This window comes from Accipiter gentilis, chromosome 11 (assembly GCF_929443795.1).
Source record: "Accipiter gentilis chromosome 11, bAccGen1.1, whole genome shotgun sequence".
Lineage (NCBI taxonomy): Eukaryota > Metazoa > Chordata > Aves > Accipitriformes > Accipitridae > Astur > Astur gentilis.
The window spans coordinates 2,812,229-2,831,385 of NC_064890.1; the positions used below are offsets into that span (position 1 = coordinate 2,812,229).

Genomic DNA, 19,157 nt, shown 5'->3' on the forward strand with positions numbered 1-19,157 from the left:
ATTCCTAGGCTCCTGCTCTTAACATCACAAGCCATTTCAGGAAATGTTTTGCACAGCTGTCAGACCTGTGCTAAGCCACACAGGGTAAGAGCAAAAACCGCCTTGTTTTTGCATGAGCAGGTACCTTGAGGTGCCACTCCACACAGCAGCTTCGGCTGATGAAAGCTGCAGTTGCCAGGATAAACCCTTCACTTTCCTTCTTCACGGTGTATTCCTTCCCGCTCGCTCCTGTGCCAACACCGACACAGTTCAAGGACCCGAGCAAGTAGAAAATGCAACCAGCAGAAAATACTTGGCTAAATCAACTCCCTCAAATTAGATTACTGTCAGGAAAATGAGCAACGCTGCCAGAGCAAGGAAAGCATCCTGGGCTGCAGAAGAGGAAAAAATAGGATCCCAGCACAACTGGCTTAGATCTGCATAGACTGACATGGAGTTGAAGCCTCTACACCTTTTCCATTGAGTAACTGAGCACTAAGTGCTGAACTCCACTGCCTTTCCCCTGCTCGCATCTGTGCCTAAGAGGACCAATAGTTTTCGCCATTAATTCACTTACAAAATCACAAAGTAGCTCAGTTTACAGCAGCAGAGCTGTGAAATATATCTCCAAGTGCTCTAGCAGTACTCCTGGAAAAGTATGGCATAGCAAATACAGTTTATGCGCAGCTTTTCTGCGAGATTGCTCACGTTGCTGGCCGCCAGATCTAGCTGCATACTGCGGAACTACTCCGTCTCCCTGCTCAAATCCCACGCTCGAGTGCCATTCCTCTTTATAAGGAAGGATATGTCACACAGCCTCTGGACGGAGGAGCATCACATGCAAAGAGAGATGCTTTCTCCATTAACAGTTTCTGGTATCTCCAGCTCTGCAGCAACAGAACAGTAGTGTGTGGGCAGAGAGTAGGCTTCAATTTCTCTTGCTCCAGTTTCCTTATGGTGTTTCAGCAATGTTTAGGCTGCTAAATCGCACCATTTTTGGAAAACACCCAAAAGCATTAGACAGAAGACCCCCCAAAAAAGGAAAGTAATAAATGTCAGTGTCTTCTCAGTAGATAGACCACCAGACAGCCTGCTAAAGATATGATATACATCCCAGAGCATATATGTGATTTTCCCTCTCTTCTGTAGAGGCAAGAAAAGAGATACAGACCACTCTCAAAAAACTGAGATCCATCAACTACAAATACTACCACTACAAAAGGAGAGAAGATCTCTTCCTTGGAGGTAAATAACACCGGCCTAAGCTGATAACAGGATACTGAGCACACATGGAGATGTCTTTGGTATTTTCTCCAGCAGCAGGGTACTGCACTGAGACAAAATAGCTGGGAGGGTGATCATCCTATCACTAGAAAGGGGATATTTCTGAAGAAGCTGAATGAACACTGGTATTATTCAGCAGGGGCAGATGCCTCTCTCTCACCGCGGTATCAAAGTACTAAAAAAAGCTAAATGAACTGTTAAAAGTTCTGTGCTATAGGTAACAGCAAGGAAGAACCATCACACCAAGTATGAGTGACTGCTGCAGAATGTCTGCCAGCTGTTGGGTCCCCTGGCACTAACACAACAGGACAGAAAAGCCCTTATCTGGGCTAAGGAAATTTGGCCTAGACTGAAAAAGTAAAAAGACACAGAAAGACTATGCTGCACCCAAAACCTTCTGCCTTCTTCCCAAGCAGGTACACCACTTTGCCTTTCACACAGCATAGCCTCCATAATTTGGGATGGGATGATGCAGCATATAGATTGAATTGTGAGAGAAAAACTCAGAATTCCTTCATTGCATTGTTCTGAAGCGACTATTCATGTCACTACATCGCTAACAGCCGTTGTAACACAACTCACAGTTCTCTCCAGCCGAGTACTTGGTCCTACAGTAATTATGCTCTTCAGAAGGATATTCTACCCACTCCTACACTAAAGATCTAAATTAGCTGTGTGCACAAAATGCCACGTTAAAATTTAAACAAGTTTCAAATCTCTCCCGTTGGTACGGCAATACGACTACAGGCTAAGCTGGTACAAGTAAATAACTTCAAACTCTGTTTTCCTGAACAAGGCTACTCTAATATTTTGACAAACTGATTTTTTTGTTTGTTTGTTTCCTAGCACTGTAATACCCAACTCTAAAAGGTCACTCTGTCTTCCTCCTGATGAGTTCAGTATTATTCTTCCATTCTCAGAGAAGGTCAAAAATATATAATATCTGCATGTTCAGTGTCTAAACGTTGCACAGCACTGTGCCACCTACCTAATACTATACCATAGTGCTTTGTGCAGTTATTAGGAAACATTCAGAAATCCAGCCACAAAAAAAAGCTGCTGAAAACAACTCTCTCACATTTCCCACAAAGGACAATTTCCAGCCCACCATGAGCGTGCATTATTACTTTTGTACAGAACTATAAAGAGAGAACCTTACTGTAACGTATTCACATGCAGAGATGCACAATGTACACGTGCAAAAGATTATCCATGTGAACTGCAGAGTTATGTGATATTGTTCTAGCATGATGAATAAACTTCAATCATTACTATCTGCAGGAATTGCATCGTCTCCCTGATGCACCCCGCCACAAACCCACTTCCTCAAAATTTTCATCCTCCCCCAACAGCAGGAACATTTAAATAAACACTTTTAAAACCGAGTTTTCTGCTCCCCCTGCCGCAAACGTAAGATCTCCTCTCAAAAAAAATCATCCTTATTTGGAAAAACAGCATAGAAATAATTTAGTCTTGGGATCGAAGGTTTTCTTACACTGTAAGGTAAAAAAAATGTTAATCCACTCCAGTGAAAAAACCCACAAGATTTTGAACAAAGAAACAGAAGATTTCTTCCTTTCCATGTCAGTCAATGCTCATCTCTTACCCTAAACCAGCAAGAGATTATGGATTTTAAAGTGCTGCCTTTATGCACTGTAAAAGCTCTTCTGGAAGCTTTTCTGACTCCCTCTGACACCCATGCTGTCAGGCCAGTAGCAACAAAACCTTTACAAGTGGGTTGTTATATTTTTCTTGGCACACATTTTATAGAAAGCTTGGTCAAACATTTTCTCCCCAACACAGAAAACACATTCACTCTCTATATGTGCACACCTACGCATGCTTCTCTGCAGAAGTTTTATCAATGTTGTTTTGGAATAGCCAGGATAACTCACTCCCAATTTCACCAGTCACAAGGAATGAAATCATCACAAACTCTCACCGATAAGGGGGAATTACTAGCCTTGTCATTCTGCTTCACTGAAGATAAAACCGTGGAGGATTCTTACTCCCAAGGCTTTGTCCTCCTGGAGCATAGTCTGCAGAACTCAAAGCTCTTAAAAGTTTTTCTAGACCTCATGTATGACAGTAAGACAGCTGGAGGTCCCCCACGCCAAGCCTGTTCCTCACGTCCTTAAGTTTAATTCTTCACTTTAACGGGGCCATACAGCTTCAATTCTATGACATTCTTTTGTTTAGAAAACCCATCATTAACCTCTGCCTGGACATTCCCAACCAAGTTTTAGCAAGAACAATATTGAAGGTAAGTGAAAGTTTGTATCACGGAGAACACTGATCAAGATTTCTTTAATAAAAATACTAACTCCTCTGGAAACAAAAATAAGTGGGTAAGGAGACAGTGGAGGTGATCAAAGGCCCATACCTTACCTTTACCATGTCCAAGAAGTATCTACATTCACACCATACACAAAGTTGGCTATATTTGTGTAAGCAAAAAACCTCTGTGCATCACTGCACAGTCAAACAAAGCTTTTAGAGCAACAGCTAAATAGACCTGTGCCCTACAATGAAAAACTGTGTTAGAGCAGGAAGCAGAGAACATTTTTCATGAACAGGCCAGAGGTGGAATGACCATCATAAATCTTGCCACCTCTTGTAAATAATGCCAGGCTCATTTCTTTGACCTCCTCTAGCAAATACTGGGTAAGGTCTACAGCTGTGTACTATATATAAAGGCAATTCCAAAATAAATAATAAATAAAAAAAATCTAACGTGCATGTGTTAGCCTCACAGCAAGAATGAGAGAACAGACATGTGACAGATGATAGCTCTGCTGCTTGTGAGAGTCTCAGATACTAAGGTGATAGGCATGGTACCAGAATAAAGCCTAAGCAAGGTACCGCTTTAGTACGCTACAGTTAAGAATAAGAATCAAATAAGAATTCCCCGAAAACATGCTGGCAGCAAGTGTCTCAGCTGACTATAACCAAGCCATAATGACAAGAGAAGACAAGGGATTAGAGCTGTGACACTTTATAAAGACAGGCATGACATGGTAACACAGAACAAAAATGTCACTGTTTGAAAGCTTCTGATAAATCACTTGGTAGGCAAAAGGAATCAGCCTTTCCATACACCATAAGGATGAATCCACGGGAACTTTTTTGCTGATATTTAAGGTCTCTGGAGTTTAACAGTCTGTTATAAATGTGGCCACTTACCAAAACCCAAGACAAATTCCAGCACAGCTGTCTCTTGAGCATGACAGGTATTCTCTAGTATTCTGGTTATAACAGCTGTTTCAACCTGAAAACGTCCCCACCTGAAGGATTCTTACCTGCAAGACATCTTGGATCTTCACCCACACATCAACCATGTCATAGAGCTTGATATCACCATCATACTGGCTGCAAGGAGACGCCACTGTTTGCTGAAGGTGCCCAAGGACAACAGAGTGCGCGGCAGCCACGGCGTTGAACTTGTCAAAGAGAAGCTCTAGCAGTTCCAGCAGTAACCTGCAAACCATCAAGACAACCTCCACTCAGTTTCTAGAAGACACCGTAGGCACAGAGTCATACACCACATCAGAGCAGTGGGCCAGGAGTCAGGAGACTGTGACTGTGACTTCATGTACCCTGTTTTGTGATAGACGCTGTGTGCAAGCTGAGAGGTCACCTAGCTTCAAACCCTCTCTGTGGGCTTCAGGCGACTGACTTCAGCTGTTAGCAGCTCAGCTTTGGTACCTAAATACTTCTGAGGACCTTCCTTCTTACTCCCTCCTCTGTATCAGAATCGCTTACTTTTAATGTATTCCACTTGGTGGTATAGGGAAGACAAATGCATTAGTAACTACGCAGTAACTACACTTCAGTACCATGATATTATAGACCATTTTAAGTTCCCAGATAGGACTGCAGACAACGAGGGAGACTATCTGCTTTTCCCCCAGAAGAAAGTAAGAGTCTCAAGTCAATAAAAATTGACTTACCCATACAAACAGAATACAAGATATTCATGCTGAATTATGAAATGAGTGGTATGGCAGGTTTTAAACAACACGAAAGATCAGAAACATAAAACATCAAGCCTCATCAACTGTGTCAGTTATCAAGATTTTACTACTATATGGAAGGTGCTACAGCCATAACCTCATCTAAGTGTTACTACACTTCACCTGCTCCTACGGCTTCCTTGCTGCCCAATTATTGCAATTAATGTACCTTTGTAAAGTCCTAAATATTTTGTGATAAGGCAATGACTCATCACATTTCTTATTATTTGAGAAAAGAAAAATTCTGATCAAGTTCACTGCCGTTTAATGAGCAATTCAAGTACACATGTAACCCCAACAAAATGTGAAGATAACACTTCCCAAATCCATATGTTAGGCACTTCTAGCTCTGACAGACAGGCTCCATCACATTTAACTGCAGCAGCTCAGGAGTTACCACACGCTTGCTGTGTCTACCCGTCAGAAATTGCCGTCTCCAGCGCAGGACAGAAGATCTGCACCAAAACCGGAGTTGCACCCACTCCTTAACCACCACACTTGAGTCTTCTGTGTTAGTTAACAATCACTAACGAGGTGTGTGTTTGTGCCTCAGCCATTTCGGAGTGCTGAATATCTGCATACATCCACTTTCATCAGCTGTTTAAGGCAGCAGCTGGATAGTTAACTACAGTAATTAAGAAGCTGTTGCACACCGGCTGCTGTTACCAGCACCCTTACCAGACAGTACAAGTGGCCTGGCATGATGCTGTGGCTGAAACCACCTACCTCAGCCTACAGCAATCCTGGACTGAACTTCTAGTCTGCAAAGAACAGAAGGTGGCTGTTGTTTAAAAAAATGACTTTCAGCTTACTGTGGCCCATTCATATACTACGATTTTACATATATAGATATAGACACACAGCATTATACAGCAGCCTCTTGGGGATCTCGCATGGGCCGTTCACCTACCAATGATGCCAACTACACAGTTCAAATGGTTAAGTAGAAGAGCACTTTGATTCAATAGAAAGAGCCACTGGATAAGTCTGGGGGGGTACAGTGAGGCATACCAGAACAGGTCAAGTGGCGAGATGTACGTCATACTAACAGTAAAGATGTGTTTAGGAGTCATGGTACTCATAAGAAACACAGGGACATTAACACTGCCATACCTTAAGTAGAACTAACACGTACTTAAACAAAACAAAAGAAACTGGTGTGTATGACAATTTTCTTCATATTTAAGAATAGCAACAAATGCCTCAAGAAAAGCATTGTTGGTACTAAGAAAGAAAACACTGCTTTTTCACAGGTCTTTACAAATTTAAGTAAGATGCTGGCAGGGGATAAACAGAAGTATACAGGACATGATGGTAGAGACAGCACCAGAAAAGAAACCTATTATCAATATTAACAATATTACATTTTCAATTTGGGAAAGTCCAGTGCAGAAGAAAAGCCATCCTCCACCATTTAAGCTTTCTATAAAGCTTAACAACTATCCTGTCCAAGTGAAACTAAGAAGTTGCTACTGTAGAAAGACATAGACAACCCCCTCCTTCCCTAACTGCTGTTAGCCCATCACCAACGTTATCAGTGAAGGAGACAGGACAATATGCAGACAAGGCTGCCTGAAAAAACACCCTCCATCGCTGTTCAGCAAGTATCTTCTCCAACCCACTCCGACATGGGAGAGACGATTATTGCTTCAACAGCCCCTAAGGGATATATAGAACTTCTCATAGCAACTGACAGGGAGGCAGCTGGGGCAAGTAGCTGGTCAGCCAGAAGCCAGACAAAAATAGGAGGAAAGCCAGATATAGAAGAATTTGGATAGATGAGGAATTTCACATTGGAGGAACTTAAATACAGCCTTGGTTGAAATGCCAAAAAAAGATAACATTATGGGAGAAAATTAATTATATACCGCTGAAAAAATTTATCAGTGCAAGCCCAACTTCTACTAACATCCCATTGCAAATGATAATTTAGTTATCTATATACCTCCTTGTTGCCCCAGGAAAGTACAATTTTGCAGAACCAAACTAGGTGGATAGTTTGACAAATTCATTTTTATTGTCCCTACGTGAGCCTGACATCATATTATCAACTTGTTTATGGAGCCATTACTAAAATAATATTATACTGAACAGAATTATTTGGTTTTAAATTCCCATGTCTTCCTATTCACATGTTACAGACTTACAGACATGAAACCTCCCCAATCCCCATTCTAACTACCACCCCATTACATTTTCCATTGTCAACTAACGTCGTATTTCCACATCTCCCTGTTTTCAAATTAGCCAGGACCTCTTGTCTTAATTTTCTTTTCTCTAAAAGTCTTCTAAATCTGTCAGGTCATTTTTGAAACAAGGTGACCCAAAAGAGACACAGACACAGCCCGTGTCAGACAGCCAACAAGACAAAACAGCATAAAATAGTATGGCCTAGATTTTATGCATATGGGGTTGCAGCACCGCGTGACCTAAGCAGAACACATACAGAGAATGACAGGAGACTGGCTTAGGCAATTTGTCAAAACAATCTCATAACCCCTTCACCGAGAAATATGGTAAATATGTTGAGAGACAGTGACACACACCCGGAAGCAACTCCTATTGTCCAGGCAATAACGGAGAATGAATTGATGCAGAGTGACTGCTGACACCTGCATGAGGTCGCTAATGACAATTCAGGCATTTTAGCAGCAGTAATGTCCTTTGCCTGGTCAGAGTGTTGGCGTGTATATAATTTCTGTATTTACTTTAAAGCCTCGAGATGAGGTAAAAAGCCAGAAGTGTATTATGAACATGTAGGGAAAAGTGCGTTGAATCCACTCAACAGGATTTAGTAGCAAAATTGCCAATACGCCATCTCCTCCTGGACTGGATTTTGCATGTATCCCTACCAAAATTTTGTCCCATAAATCTGGCCCTCAAGTAGGCATGCATCCAGATTATTATTATTCTAAAGTCAACAATCTTCCATAACCCAGAAGAGACCCAGGGGTTCATGTAGCAGTACCCCAAGCTGACGTAACATGGCCTCTCTTCCGTGACACTTTGTCCTCCACTACCCAAGATACATATTTCTAAACGTGAAGGTACAAGGCATACGCTAGTGAGCCACTAATTAAGAATAAGGCAATAGCAGTTCCTATATTTAAGCCCTTTTTCATAAACTTGTTCCAAGCACAGACATCTAAAAACCTCAGAGAACTTAACCAGACTTTAAAGAAAAGTCCACTTAAATTAAAGCTGAGGTCAGCTGCAACTAGGTGAGATTCAAGCATAGTTTTCAAAATTATCTTCTACCAGTGACGAGGAACTACTAGGAACAGGCTACTGCCCTTTATCAGGTTTTACTATCTTCATACCATTCACATTTCATGGTGGTAACATTAGTAAAGAGGGTTTATATTCACAGCAAAGTATCTTACAGCCAAAGATGTTCCATCTAGTTAGGCCTATCCTAAGTCAGTTATTCTACACAACTGCATCCATGTTGCGTGTTTTAGGGAACTTAAGAGTCAGTTGTATCACAGAGCCAAGCAAGTCTTTCCTTTGTGACGCCACTGATGAAAAATATACTTCTGCCATTATATGGAGGTCTTTAGCAAGGCTAGCGTCCGTCTTCAGTAAATGAGCCCTTCCAGTTTCACAACAACTCTATTCAGCTACATTGCGGAGTGCTCAAACCAAAGGACAAGCACAATGCACCCGTGAGAGAATGGGCCACACGTTATCAACATTGCAATCATCGCTCACACTTGTGCATGTGCTTACTAACAAGCCTGGTACACAACATCTCGTAAAGCTTGCTCCTGGCAGGATTACAGGGGCTACAGGACTTCCATGTGAGAAAAAAGGCTTCAGGGAGCTCTACGGAGCTGACCCAGGAGCCCACTGCCTGTTGGCTTTCTGAAGAGAGCACCCAGAGGTGTATGAGAGACATCATTACTCTCTGGGAGCTAGCTGCTTTAGAACGAAAAAGAAGAAAAATCTTGATCTTAAGAAATTGGGAGCAATTAATAATGTTCTTACATACAAATGTAAAAGGTGGCCGCACAAATCAATATGGAAAAGCTTACTAGGTAAAGAAGCAAAAGGCAGTCAAATTTAAAAAATAAGAAGAATGAGATCAGTGTCTCTTCAGACTCAGTGGCTCTTACCAGATCTGCAACTTTTCTGGCCAGGTTCTAGAAACTATTTCTCTCTTGTACGATGAGAACGCTCTATGTAATTGTTACATGGGTTCCCAAAAGGAATTATACCAGAACCTCCACAAGCAGATTATCAGCCTCATCCTCAAGCAGAAGGAAACACCACCCTCTTCATATGGAAGAAAGAAGAGCCAACCTTTGAGAGCCACCACACAGCGATGAAGAAATGCATATAACTTGTTCTGTGCATACCAAACGAGCCGCAGGGAACTTGTCCAGCAGAAGGCTCAATCGGTGGCCTTAGACCCCTCAGGCCCCTCTGTCATCTTATTAGTCATTTTACTTGCCAGAAGTGAGAATTTTTATGGATACCATTTAAAGTACAGTAGCTGAATACAGGCACTAAGCTCAATGATAGAGACTAAGAGGCATCCAAGTGTGACTAGTTTTAAGGTGAACTGAAAAACGTTTTACTCGCTGAATCCTGAGGTCAAGTACGCATTGTGGCTGACAGCCTAATGAATAGTTAAGCAGTTTTGGGCACTGCATCATGCTCAAATTTGGGGTCTTACAGAGCTCTCTTGAAATAGTAGGACCTTGTTGTTGACAGCAGGAAAGTCACTTAGTTTTGATTTAAAACTGTAGCTAATTTAAGGAGCAGTATACCTTTCCATACTGTAATTTATTCTTTTCAATATAAATGAATTCACCTGCTTGCTGTAAACTTCACATGTGATTTAGGTTTAGAATCAGTTCTAATTATCTCCTTATTCAACAAGAATTCAAGACACTTTCCATAACTCTAGAATACAAGCATCTTAAAGGCTCACAGACTCCTATTAAACACATGCCAAAACCCATTACTTTTTTGTATGTTACCCAACCTTCTGAGCACGTTAATGTCATTAAAATGTGGTCTGAACCAATTTATCAATTTCAACGGACAACAAGTAGCCTTATAAACTCTCAAGACTGATTCATAAAACAAGTATCAAGCATACACTATGCTCCGTCTTGGCATCAGAAACTAAAAATCTGCCTTCTGACCCACCCAAAAAGCTTTTTGTAATATCACCTAGTTATCAGCACCATAACTCTATGAGTTCTTCAAAACATAATTGTTTCCACAGCAATGATAACAATAGGAATTTTAAAAAAGAAGTCTTTGTCAAGCTAAAGTTTTCCTTGGGAGTGATTTTCCACTACAAATATTACATATAATGAAGATACATTTTTGTTTACATTTTTCTCTTCCACCATTAATTCCCTTTGGACAGTGATCGTTACAACGTGCAGTATCACAAAACTTAGTATTTCAGCTGAAAGTGATAGCTAGCCCTTATGGAGTCCTATTTTCCAAAAAACAGCTCTAGCAAATCCTGAAGAACAACAGAAACATAGTTCTCAGTTGACTTCCACACCTTGCTATTAATGTAAATGGGGCTGCTAACCAATTAGAAATTTGGCCATATATTTACTGATATAATCAGTTCAATACATGATTTCAAAGCTTTGCACCTGCATCAGCTTAATTGGACTCCACTACACTTGAAATACATAACTGAGCTGAATCTTCCCTTTTCAATTCATATTACAAAGGATCTTAAAAATTTCTTTGGCATCAGCACCAGTGTAAAGCCATGATTCAGTGCAACACAAGAAGATAGTATTTGTTTTAGCACCAAGTGTTCTTTACACCAAACATACCAGCAATCTGAGAGAGAATTACAATTCAATCTGTTGTAAAGCCGCTTAAAACAAAAGGTTAGGTTAAAAAAAAAAAATAAAATCAAGTACTTAACATAATGCACCTCTTGCTACTTAAATAATGCTGGCTTCTACTGTACTTCCACCTTCAAATCTGCATTTCAAACATCTCTTTAGCCAAAAGATTCTCTTCTAGGGCCAAGCACAGAAGGAAGCATCTCCTCTTCCCACATCCTTAGCTGAGAAGCAACAATGCCTCCCCTTTCTAAATACATTTCTTAATTTCCCAAGCCTTTCAGGTGCGCAAGGCAGATCAGCCTTTCTGTGAGACACACGCATTTCTGAAAATTTTACCATTTCAGATCTCTGCTACTGCAAAACCATTACTCTCATTCCTTCAAACGGCCATTAACAGATAGGACACCCTTCTCCAGACTACTTTTTGCAGCAGTCAAGGTTCAGGGGTTGAAATATCCTTACCTAGGCTGATTTTCCTGGGAAAGATTCTCCCCTCTCTGGTAACCATTGTCTGCCACCTGGGTTGTGGACCGCTTAACAATCTGCTTGAGTTCTTGTTCTAAGCGATCCTGGATGGCTTTCACCGTTTCAGGGATTTTTTTCAGTTTGGCCAGCCCTTTGATGAGTATGCCCATGAAGACAGTGCTGTTCTCCTCTGGATCCAGTTCCGTATCTTCTTTAATTTCCAGAAAGCTTGTTTCTCGCACTGGAATAGATTTTAAAAAGGCATAATCCAAGATTTAAACTATTAAAACCAACACTTAGCACCATGCAGAAGAAGCATATAAACTCCTTTGCCTTCACAGAACTCCTACCACTTTGAGCAACCAAGGAACAAACAAGGAAACCAGTGACACTCAGATTCTGGGGGGAGGCAGTGGATATTTCTGTTTGCTTGGGGCGTTCCCTACACATAAATACAACAGCCTGCATATTCGATTGATTTAGAAATAGAGGTCATGGCGTAAGTTACATATGAGAGAGGAAGCAGAGGAAGTCAGGTGCAATTAAGATATTCATAAATGAGAAGGTATTATATCACTACAAATTCCTTGAGTGTGTTTCAAGGAGCTAAAAGCCCTAAATTTCTAACCCAGCTGTTTTTCTTCACTATAATTCTTCACAAGAGAGGAATTTTCATTATAAACAGTATCAAGCTTAACACACTTCTGATGAATTCGGCAAAGTTTACACTGCCAAAATGAATGATTGTTTGATGTTATCCTATTCTGTTTTATTACGTCTGTCAAGGGGTTGATGAAGTTACTCAAATCTTTTAGCAAGGCTTCTAGAAAGGAAAACCAAGAAGAATTAGAGAGGATATTGTGGATACAGTTCTCCCAAAGTAACAGGGATTGCACAGGGAGAAATACTGTTGCTAAGCGACAAGGAAGAGAAAAGCAAGAGGTTCTACGCTTGTTTTAAGTATGTTCATTAAGCAACATTTCTTAATTTACAGATAACACCCACCAACAACAAAAGCACGTCTCTGTTAAAGACTGGGTGAAACATTTAATAAATATATTCAAACACTTATGTGAACTAAGTGTGTTCAAGGCAAACTCAACTAAAGCATCTTGGAAGATCTACAGTCACACGGCTTGTTAACAGCCGGAGTGGCAGTACACGGACAAACGGCACTGAAGTATACATCTGAAGCTGTGCCATTCACCATACCATACCCTTGCATAGAAATTAAAACCTAACAGCTGTTTCATCTTACTGGTACTGAACTCTGATAAAGGCTGTTGGATGACAGATGACTCCCATGGTTTCTACTGCTCACCAGATTTTTTACTTAAATCAAAACTTATCCAAGAACCTGAATAAATGTCAAAAGATCTACTAGAAGGATTTAAATGATATGGCAGAAATGAAAACTGGCATGTCGCAAGTAGCATGCAGCCCTGTAGCTGTCTAAAGCTATGACACTCTGAACAGAAGAGCATCAGCACCACTAAGTTAGCACAAGATCACGAAAACCATGTCCCAAAGAGCCTGTATGGTGCCACTTTATAAAGAGCATCACAATGAACAGACAATACTTATTTCAGTGTCAGCTTACACCAACCTCCACAGCAGAGATTGTTTCTTTCCGTCAGTGTAATCCCAACCACAGCACCTCTAGCTCAATCCATACTCACCCTTCGCACGCTCTTGCATTTCAACCTAGAGCACCAGCAACACTGCCAGGTAAGAGTGTGATGAGAATGGAGCCTCTGAGGTCAGCACACATCACAATGAAGAATGGCATCAGGTTTTAAGTAATGAACATCAGGGAGATCAAATAGTGCTTTTCTCCTCTCTCACACTCGCTTTTTTCAATTAAATTTGGGCAAGTTACGGGGCAAGCAACTAGAAACACCCAAAATGCATTAATTCTTTTTTTTTTTTTTTAAAAAGGGCAAAAAAAGCAAAGATAATATAGGAGATACTTCAAATACACATAAGCAGCAATACCAATTAGAAGTTAACAACTGCAAGCACACATATTTCTGCTCAAAGCTCTCATCTATCACACACCTTTCAACCCACAAGGCTGCAAAGCACTTTGAGCACTGTGTACATGGTCTACCCACTTTGTTAATGCTATTTGTTATTCTCAAAAAAACACAGCATGCCAGGCACAAACACAGAAAATGAGCTCTTTGGAACAAGAGCTACGGAAAAGACAGCACTGGAAATGCTAGAGGAAAAAAGGTTTTAACTTACTGTTTTTAAAAAAAATCAAACAAAAAAACAAACAAAAAAAAAACCAACAACACTATCTTGTTCCTCTGAGTTCAATGCAAACATTTCACAGCCTAAGCAACCTTTTAGAGGACAGGTCCCTGTCATTATGCTGCAGCCCCTTTGTAAGCAGGCTGTAAATTATTCTTAATATCACACAATGAAAACCTGAGAGGGAGGAAATACTGCTGTATCCAAATGTAAGGACAGCATTTAAGAGGACTAAAGGCAGCAATCTTGCTGAGAACTCTGCCAGCACACTAAGATGAACGCTCTTCCATTTTCAAAAGAGCAAAGCAATTTTGAACACCCTCAAATAGTCAGGACATTGATTTACATCTCTTACAAACAACAGCAAAGTGAATAGTTCAGTATCTAGTAGCAACACACTAGTATGTAAGTTTTGTTAGATCTGGTCTTTTGATAAAACAGTAGGGACCATGTTTCCTGCACATTCTGCCTATTAAACAGGTACCCTGGGTAGCTTTGGGGGCCCATTTATCTGTAAGATCTGACAAGATTCCAACCCCAGGCAACTGAAGATGTTCTTCTTTTCCTGCTTCTTCCCCACTTCAAACATCCTCTTCTGCCATTTAATGTCATCAAGGGGTTATCTGACCACAAAGCTTTGGCCCAGGAATCAGCCCCTCCTGTCCCCCACCCTCTTCGAAAAAAGGCATCAAAGTAGACAGGTGATTGTAAAGAAGCTCACCTTGAAAATTACAATCCCACATGATATTCTCTGTGGGCAGAGGAGCTCCACAGGTGGGGGAAGATGTCCCTACAGATCAGCTCTCAGAACTAAAACCTTCATCTGCATTTACTCTTAAACTGAGAATGTGAATGACTTTGTTATTCATTTGTATCAAGACAAAAAGCACAAGATTGTCAGAACCTATTCCTAGTTTTCTAGTCACCAGTTTCTACCCAAAATGCCTGTAAAACATGACTCCCTTTAAAGGGGTAAGATCATCGTTCAGCCCATAAGCACTTGCGTTACGTAGAGAAGCCACTAAATTCCTTAGATGTTTACGATTATTTTTACAAATCATTCTAAATTGTGGATCTGCTATTCAGATTTGATTTGATTAACCACTTCTCCTTTGCGATTTATCAAAGAGAAGGAAAAAAAAGTCCTATTTTAATTAAAACCAGCTTCACTATATTCAAAAACAGTACAGGTAGAAAGCACCAAAGAAGAATTCCATAGGATTTCTTCAGTAATACCAAGAAGTAAGTTTCTCCACACTCCTTGAGGGTAAAACAAGTGAAATGTGATGTCAGCAAATGAATATTTAAAATTTAAATTATTACAGTTGCCCTTCTCCACCATAATGAAGCCTTTAAACTTCAATTTGCAGTTTTATACTAAAAAAAACAGCTTCAACATACTGCTTTGTGGTCCCATCTCAGCTCTCAACTCTTGTACATAGCCCTATGCAAACCAATAGAAATACTGGATTGCATTAAGTCTGATCGAGGCTTTTCCAGATCAGTTTGACATACAGCTTGAAATGTTGTTAGCCAAACTGACCTCTTTGGAAACCTAAGTTTCAGAATCATTTAATGATTTCAAGTGGTTTTCATGGTTTAATTCCATTCAAAGATGACCCCAAATGACAGAATCACACAAAATGGTTAAAGTTGGAAGAGACCTCTGGAGGTCATCCTGTCCAACCTCCCTCCTCAAGCCGGGGGCACTCAGAGCCAGTTGCCCACGACCGTATCCAGATGGCTTTTGAGTATCTCCAAGGATGGAGATGCCACAACCACCCTGGACAACCTGTGCCAGTGCTCAGTCACCCTCCCAGTTAAACAGTGGTTCCTGATGTTCAGAGGGAATCTCCTGTGGGTCAGTTTGTACCCGTTGCCTCCTGTCCTGCCTGTCACTGGGCACCACTGAACAGAGCCTGGCTCTGTCCTCTTTGCACCCTCCTTTCAGGTATTTACACACATTGATAAGATCCCCCTTGAGCTTTTTCTTCTCCAAGCTGAGCAGCCCAGCTCTCTCTGCCTTTCTTCATAAGACAGATGCTCCATACCCTTCACCAACTTCAAGACCCTTTGCTGCACTCTCTCCAGTGTATCCCTATCTCTCTCTCACTGGGGAGCCCAGCACCAGACCCAGCACTCCACGTTTGGCCTCACCAGTGCTGAGTAGAGGGGAAGAATCACCTCCCTCGACCTGCTGGCAATACTTTGACTAATGGCAGCCCAAGATACCTTCAGCCTTCTTTGCAGCAAGGACAATGCTGCTGCTCACGTTCAACTTGATGTCCACCAGGACCCCCAAGTCCTTTTTCTGCTAAGCTGTTTTCCAGCTTGGTGATCCCCAGCATGTCCCAGTGCCTGGGGTTGTTCCTCTCCCGTGGCAGGACTCTGGTTGAACTTCAGGAGGTTTCTGTCAGTCCATTTCTCCAGCTCGTCCAGGTCCCTCTGGATGGCAGCATGACCCTCTGGCCTATCAGCCAGTTCTCCCAGTTTGGTGTTGTCTGCAAACTTGCTGAGGGTACACTCTGCCCCAACATCCAGATCAATAATTAAGATGTTGAACAGTACCGAACCCAGTAGGACCCCCAGGTGTACCCTGGGGTACACTGCTAGTTACCAGCCTTCAACTAGACTTTGCACCACTGATCACCACCCTCTGCACCCGGCCATTCAGTTTTCAATCCACCTCACTGTCTGCTCATCCAGCCCGTACAACAACCATTTCTCTATTGCGATCTTACGGAAGACAGCGGCAAAGGCCTTACTGAAGAGCAGGTAGGCAATATTCACTGGTCTCGCCTCATCCATCAGGCCAGCCATTTCACTGTAGAAGTTTATCAGTTGGTCAAACATGAATTCCCATTTGTGAAGCCATACTGACTCCTGATGATTTTCTTGTTCTAATGATCTCTGAAAACCGCATGTGAAGCTGAACATTTAAATATGGTTTCTCAAAAGCCTCCCAAGACAGCAACATAAAGGAATGCCACATTCTCCAATGAAATAGGCAGCCATTTACAAAAAAGTTTGCATCACTGAAGCAGTGCATTGGAAAACACACAACTCCGTATTTAAGTAGTCAAAAATCTACCCTCAGTTTAAATCACCAGTAAGTTGAATCACGTGCATCATTGATTCATCACCTCCATAGTTACAAAGGTGGAAACTTCCCTGACGGCTCCCTGGTTTGACGATGCCCTATAAAAATGTCTGTTCCAATTGATGATACCCTCATTTGTACAGTTCTGCCATTTCACAAGAAAGAAACCTGCTGCAGGAGGCATTTTAATAGCTCCAGTCTGATCCCCCGAAAAGCCAATGTTGATAACTCATTTAAGCAAAGCAGCTAAAGAAAAGGCTCTTGGGTCTTGTTTTTCATTCCAATGAATGGTCAAAATTTGCTGCTACTCATTACAGAAGATTTCATTAGCTGTGTGCTTTTATGGGCAACTACTAAAATTTAATGTACTATTTTCCATGATTTACGCCCTTTCTGAGTATACCCTTTCTGCCTTCAATCCTCCTAGAGAAAAGGACGCAAGTTCATATTGCCCCAAAGGCATAATTTAAGATTTGAAGAAACGTCACCCGCTAATTTCTGATGCTGAATCTTTGTTCTGACCCATGAATGGAGACAACGAGCAACAAATGGACAGTTACTTTAGAAATGGGTCCTTTAGAAATTTTGGTCATTTTCTTCTCTGCCTTGGTAAAGCCCAGAAGAAAATGGGTCTCAGAGATCAATAACCTCAAGGCCTCAAGGCAAATCTCCTCTTTCTAAAAGTGTTGTTCAGTTTCATGTACAGTTTTAAGGACATTAGTCTTTCAGAAACAGAGGCATTTTAATATGACAAGGCCACTCTTTCAAATCCCTGTAACAACACTTCATTCTGAGAAAACTGTACAAAGCAACTCTGTAAGATATGGGCAAAATCCCCCTAACACACACAAGCATTAAATGTTGATGAGAAGCTCAACATGACCCGGCAATGTACATTTGCAGCCCAGAAAGCCAACCGTACCCTGGGCTGCATCAAAAGCAGCGTGACCAGCAGGTCGAGGGAGGGGATTCTGCTCCTCTGCTCCGCTCTGGTGAGACCCACCTGCAGTACAGTGTCCAGCTCTGGGGTCCTCAGCATGGGAGAGACATGGACCTGTTGGAGCGAGTCCAGAGAAGGGCCATGGAGATGATCAGAGGGCTGGAGCACCGCTCTTATGAGGACAGGCTGAGAGCGTTGGGGTTGTTCAGCCTGGAGAAGAGAGGGCTCCAGGAAGACCTTATTGCAGCCTTCCAGTACCTAGAGGGGGCCTACCAGAAAGCTGGAGAGAGACTTTTACAAGGGCATGCAGTGATAGAACAAGGGGTAAGGGCTTTAAACTGAAAAAGAACATATTTAGATTAGATGTAAGGAAGAAGTTCTTCACTTTGAGGGTGGTGAGGCGCTGGCACAGACTGCCCATGGAAGTTGTGGATGCCCCATCCCTGGAAGTGTTCGAGGTCAGGTTGGATGGATCCTTGAGCAACCTGGTGTAGTGGAAGGTGTCCCTGCCCGTGGCACGGGGGTGTGAGAGACGGGACAAGGTTAACACCTCAAACACCCATCGTGACTGACAGGGACAGACACCGGGGCCTGGCTTGCTTGCAAGGTCCGGCAACAAGGCAAGGTCAGCATAGCAGCCCCACGTGACATGGGACACCAGAGGTGTGTCAGAGGACGCGCAGTCCCATGCCCTGATGAACTGAGCAGGACAACTCACCGTATACGGCCATGGGTCACCCTGAGCTTATTTGGGGAGGGGGCTCACGACCACCCCCCGTAACGGCGCCTGCGCAGAAGATCGAGAGTTACGTTAGTCCTTAGGGGCAGCTCGCAGAAGACCAAGAGGGGGAGTGATTGATTGATGTGAAAAAAGGTGCGAACTGGGCTATAAAAGGTGCAGACACGAAGCCACACGTGCACGCTCTGGGACTGGACCTCTAGACTGGTTGGACCAACGTTGGACCCAGGACCAGTGAAAACTTTGTCTTTTCTCTTTTCCTTTCTTTCTCTCCTTCTCTCTTTCCATAATCCCTATACCCCATCCTTTTAGACACAAACCACTGACCAAGTCTGGGACTAGGAGTGGATGCAGCCGCCCCTGGGCTCCTCTCTGAGAAGGAGTCCAGAAAGCAAGGAGGTCTGCTCTGAACCTCATGACTCAACAGGAGGGCTCTCCTTATTGTCTTACATATGGTTACCATGGTTCCCTGACATAGTTTCATGCCCATTCTTGTTGTAAGAAACCACACCACCTACTGTTTACGCCTTCCAAGTTCAGGCTGCTTCTG

At 42.2% G+C, this 19,157-nt stretch overlaps 1 protein-coding gene across 1 annotated transcript in view; it reads right to left on the reverse strand.

Moving 5' to 3' along the window:
- Positions 1 to 19,157, reverse strand: part of EXOC4 (exocyst complex component 4) — a 408,882-nt gene that overhangs the window by 335,517 nt on the left and 54,208 nt on the right. Inside the window, exons 6-7 of the mRNA XM_049813739.1 lie at positions 11,570 to 11,813; positions 4,563 to 4,740 (exon numbers count right to left, since the gene is read on the reverse strand). Coding sequence (XP_049669696.1) covers positions 4,563 to 4,740; positions 11,570 to 11,813 — 422 coding nt within the window. The remainder of the gene's footprint in view (positions 1 to 4,562; positions 4,741 to 11,569; positions 11,814 to 19,157) is intronic.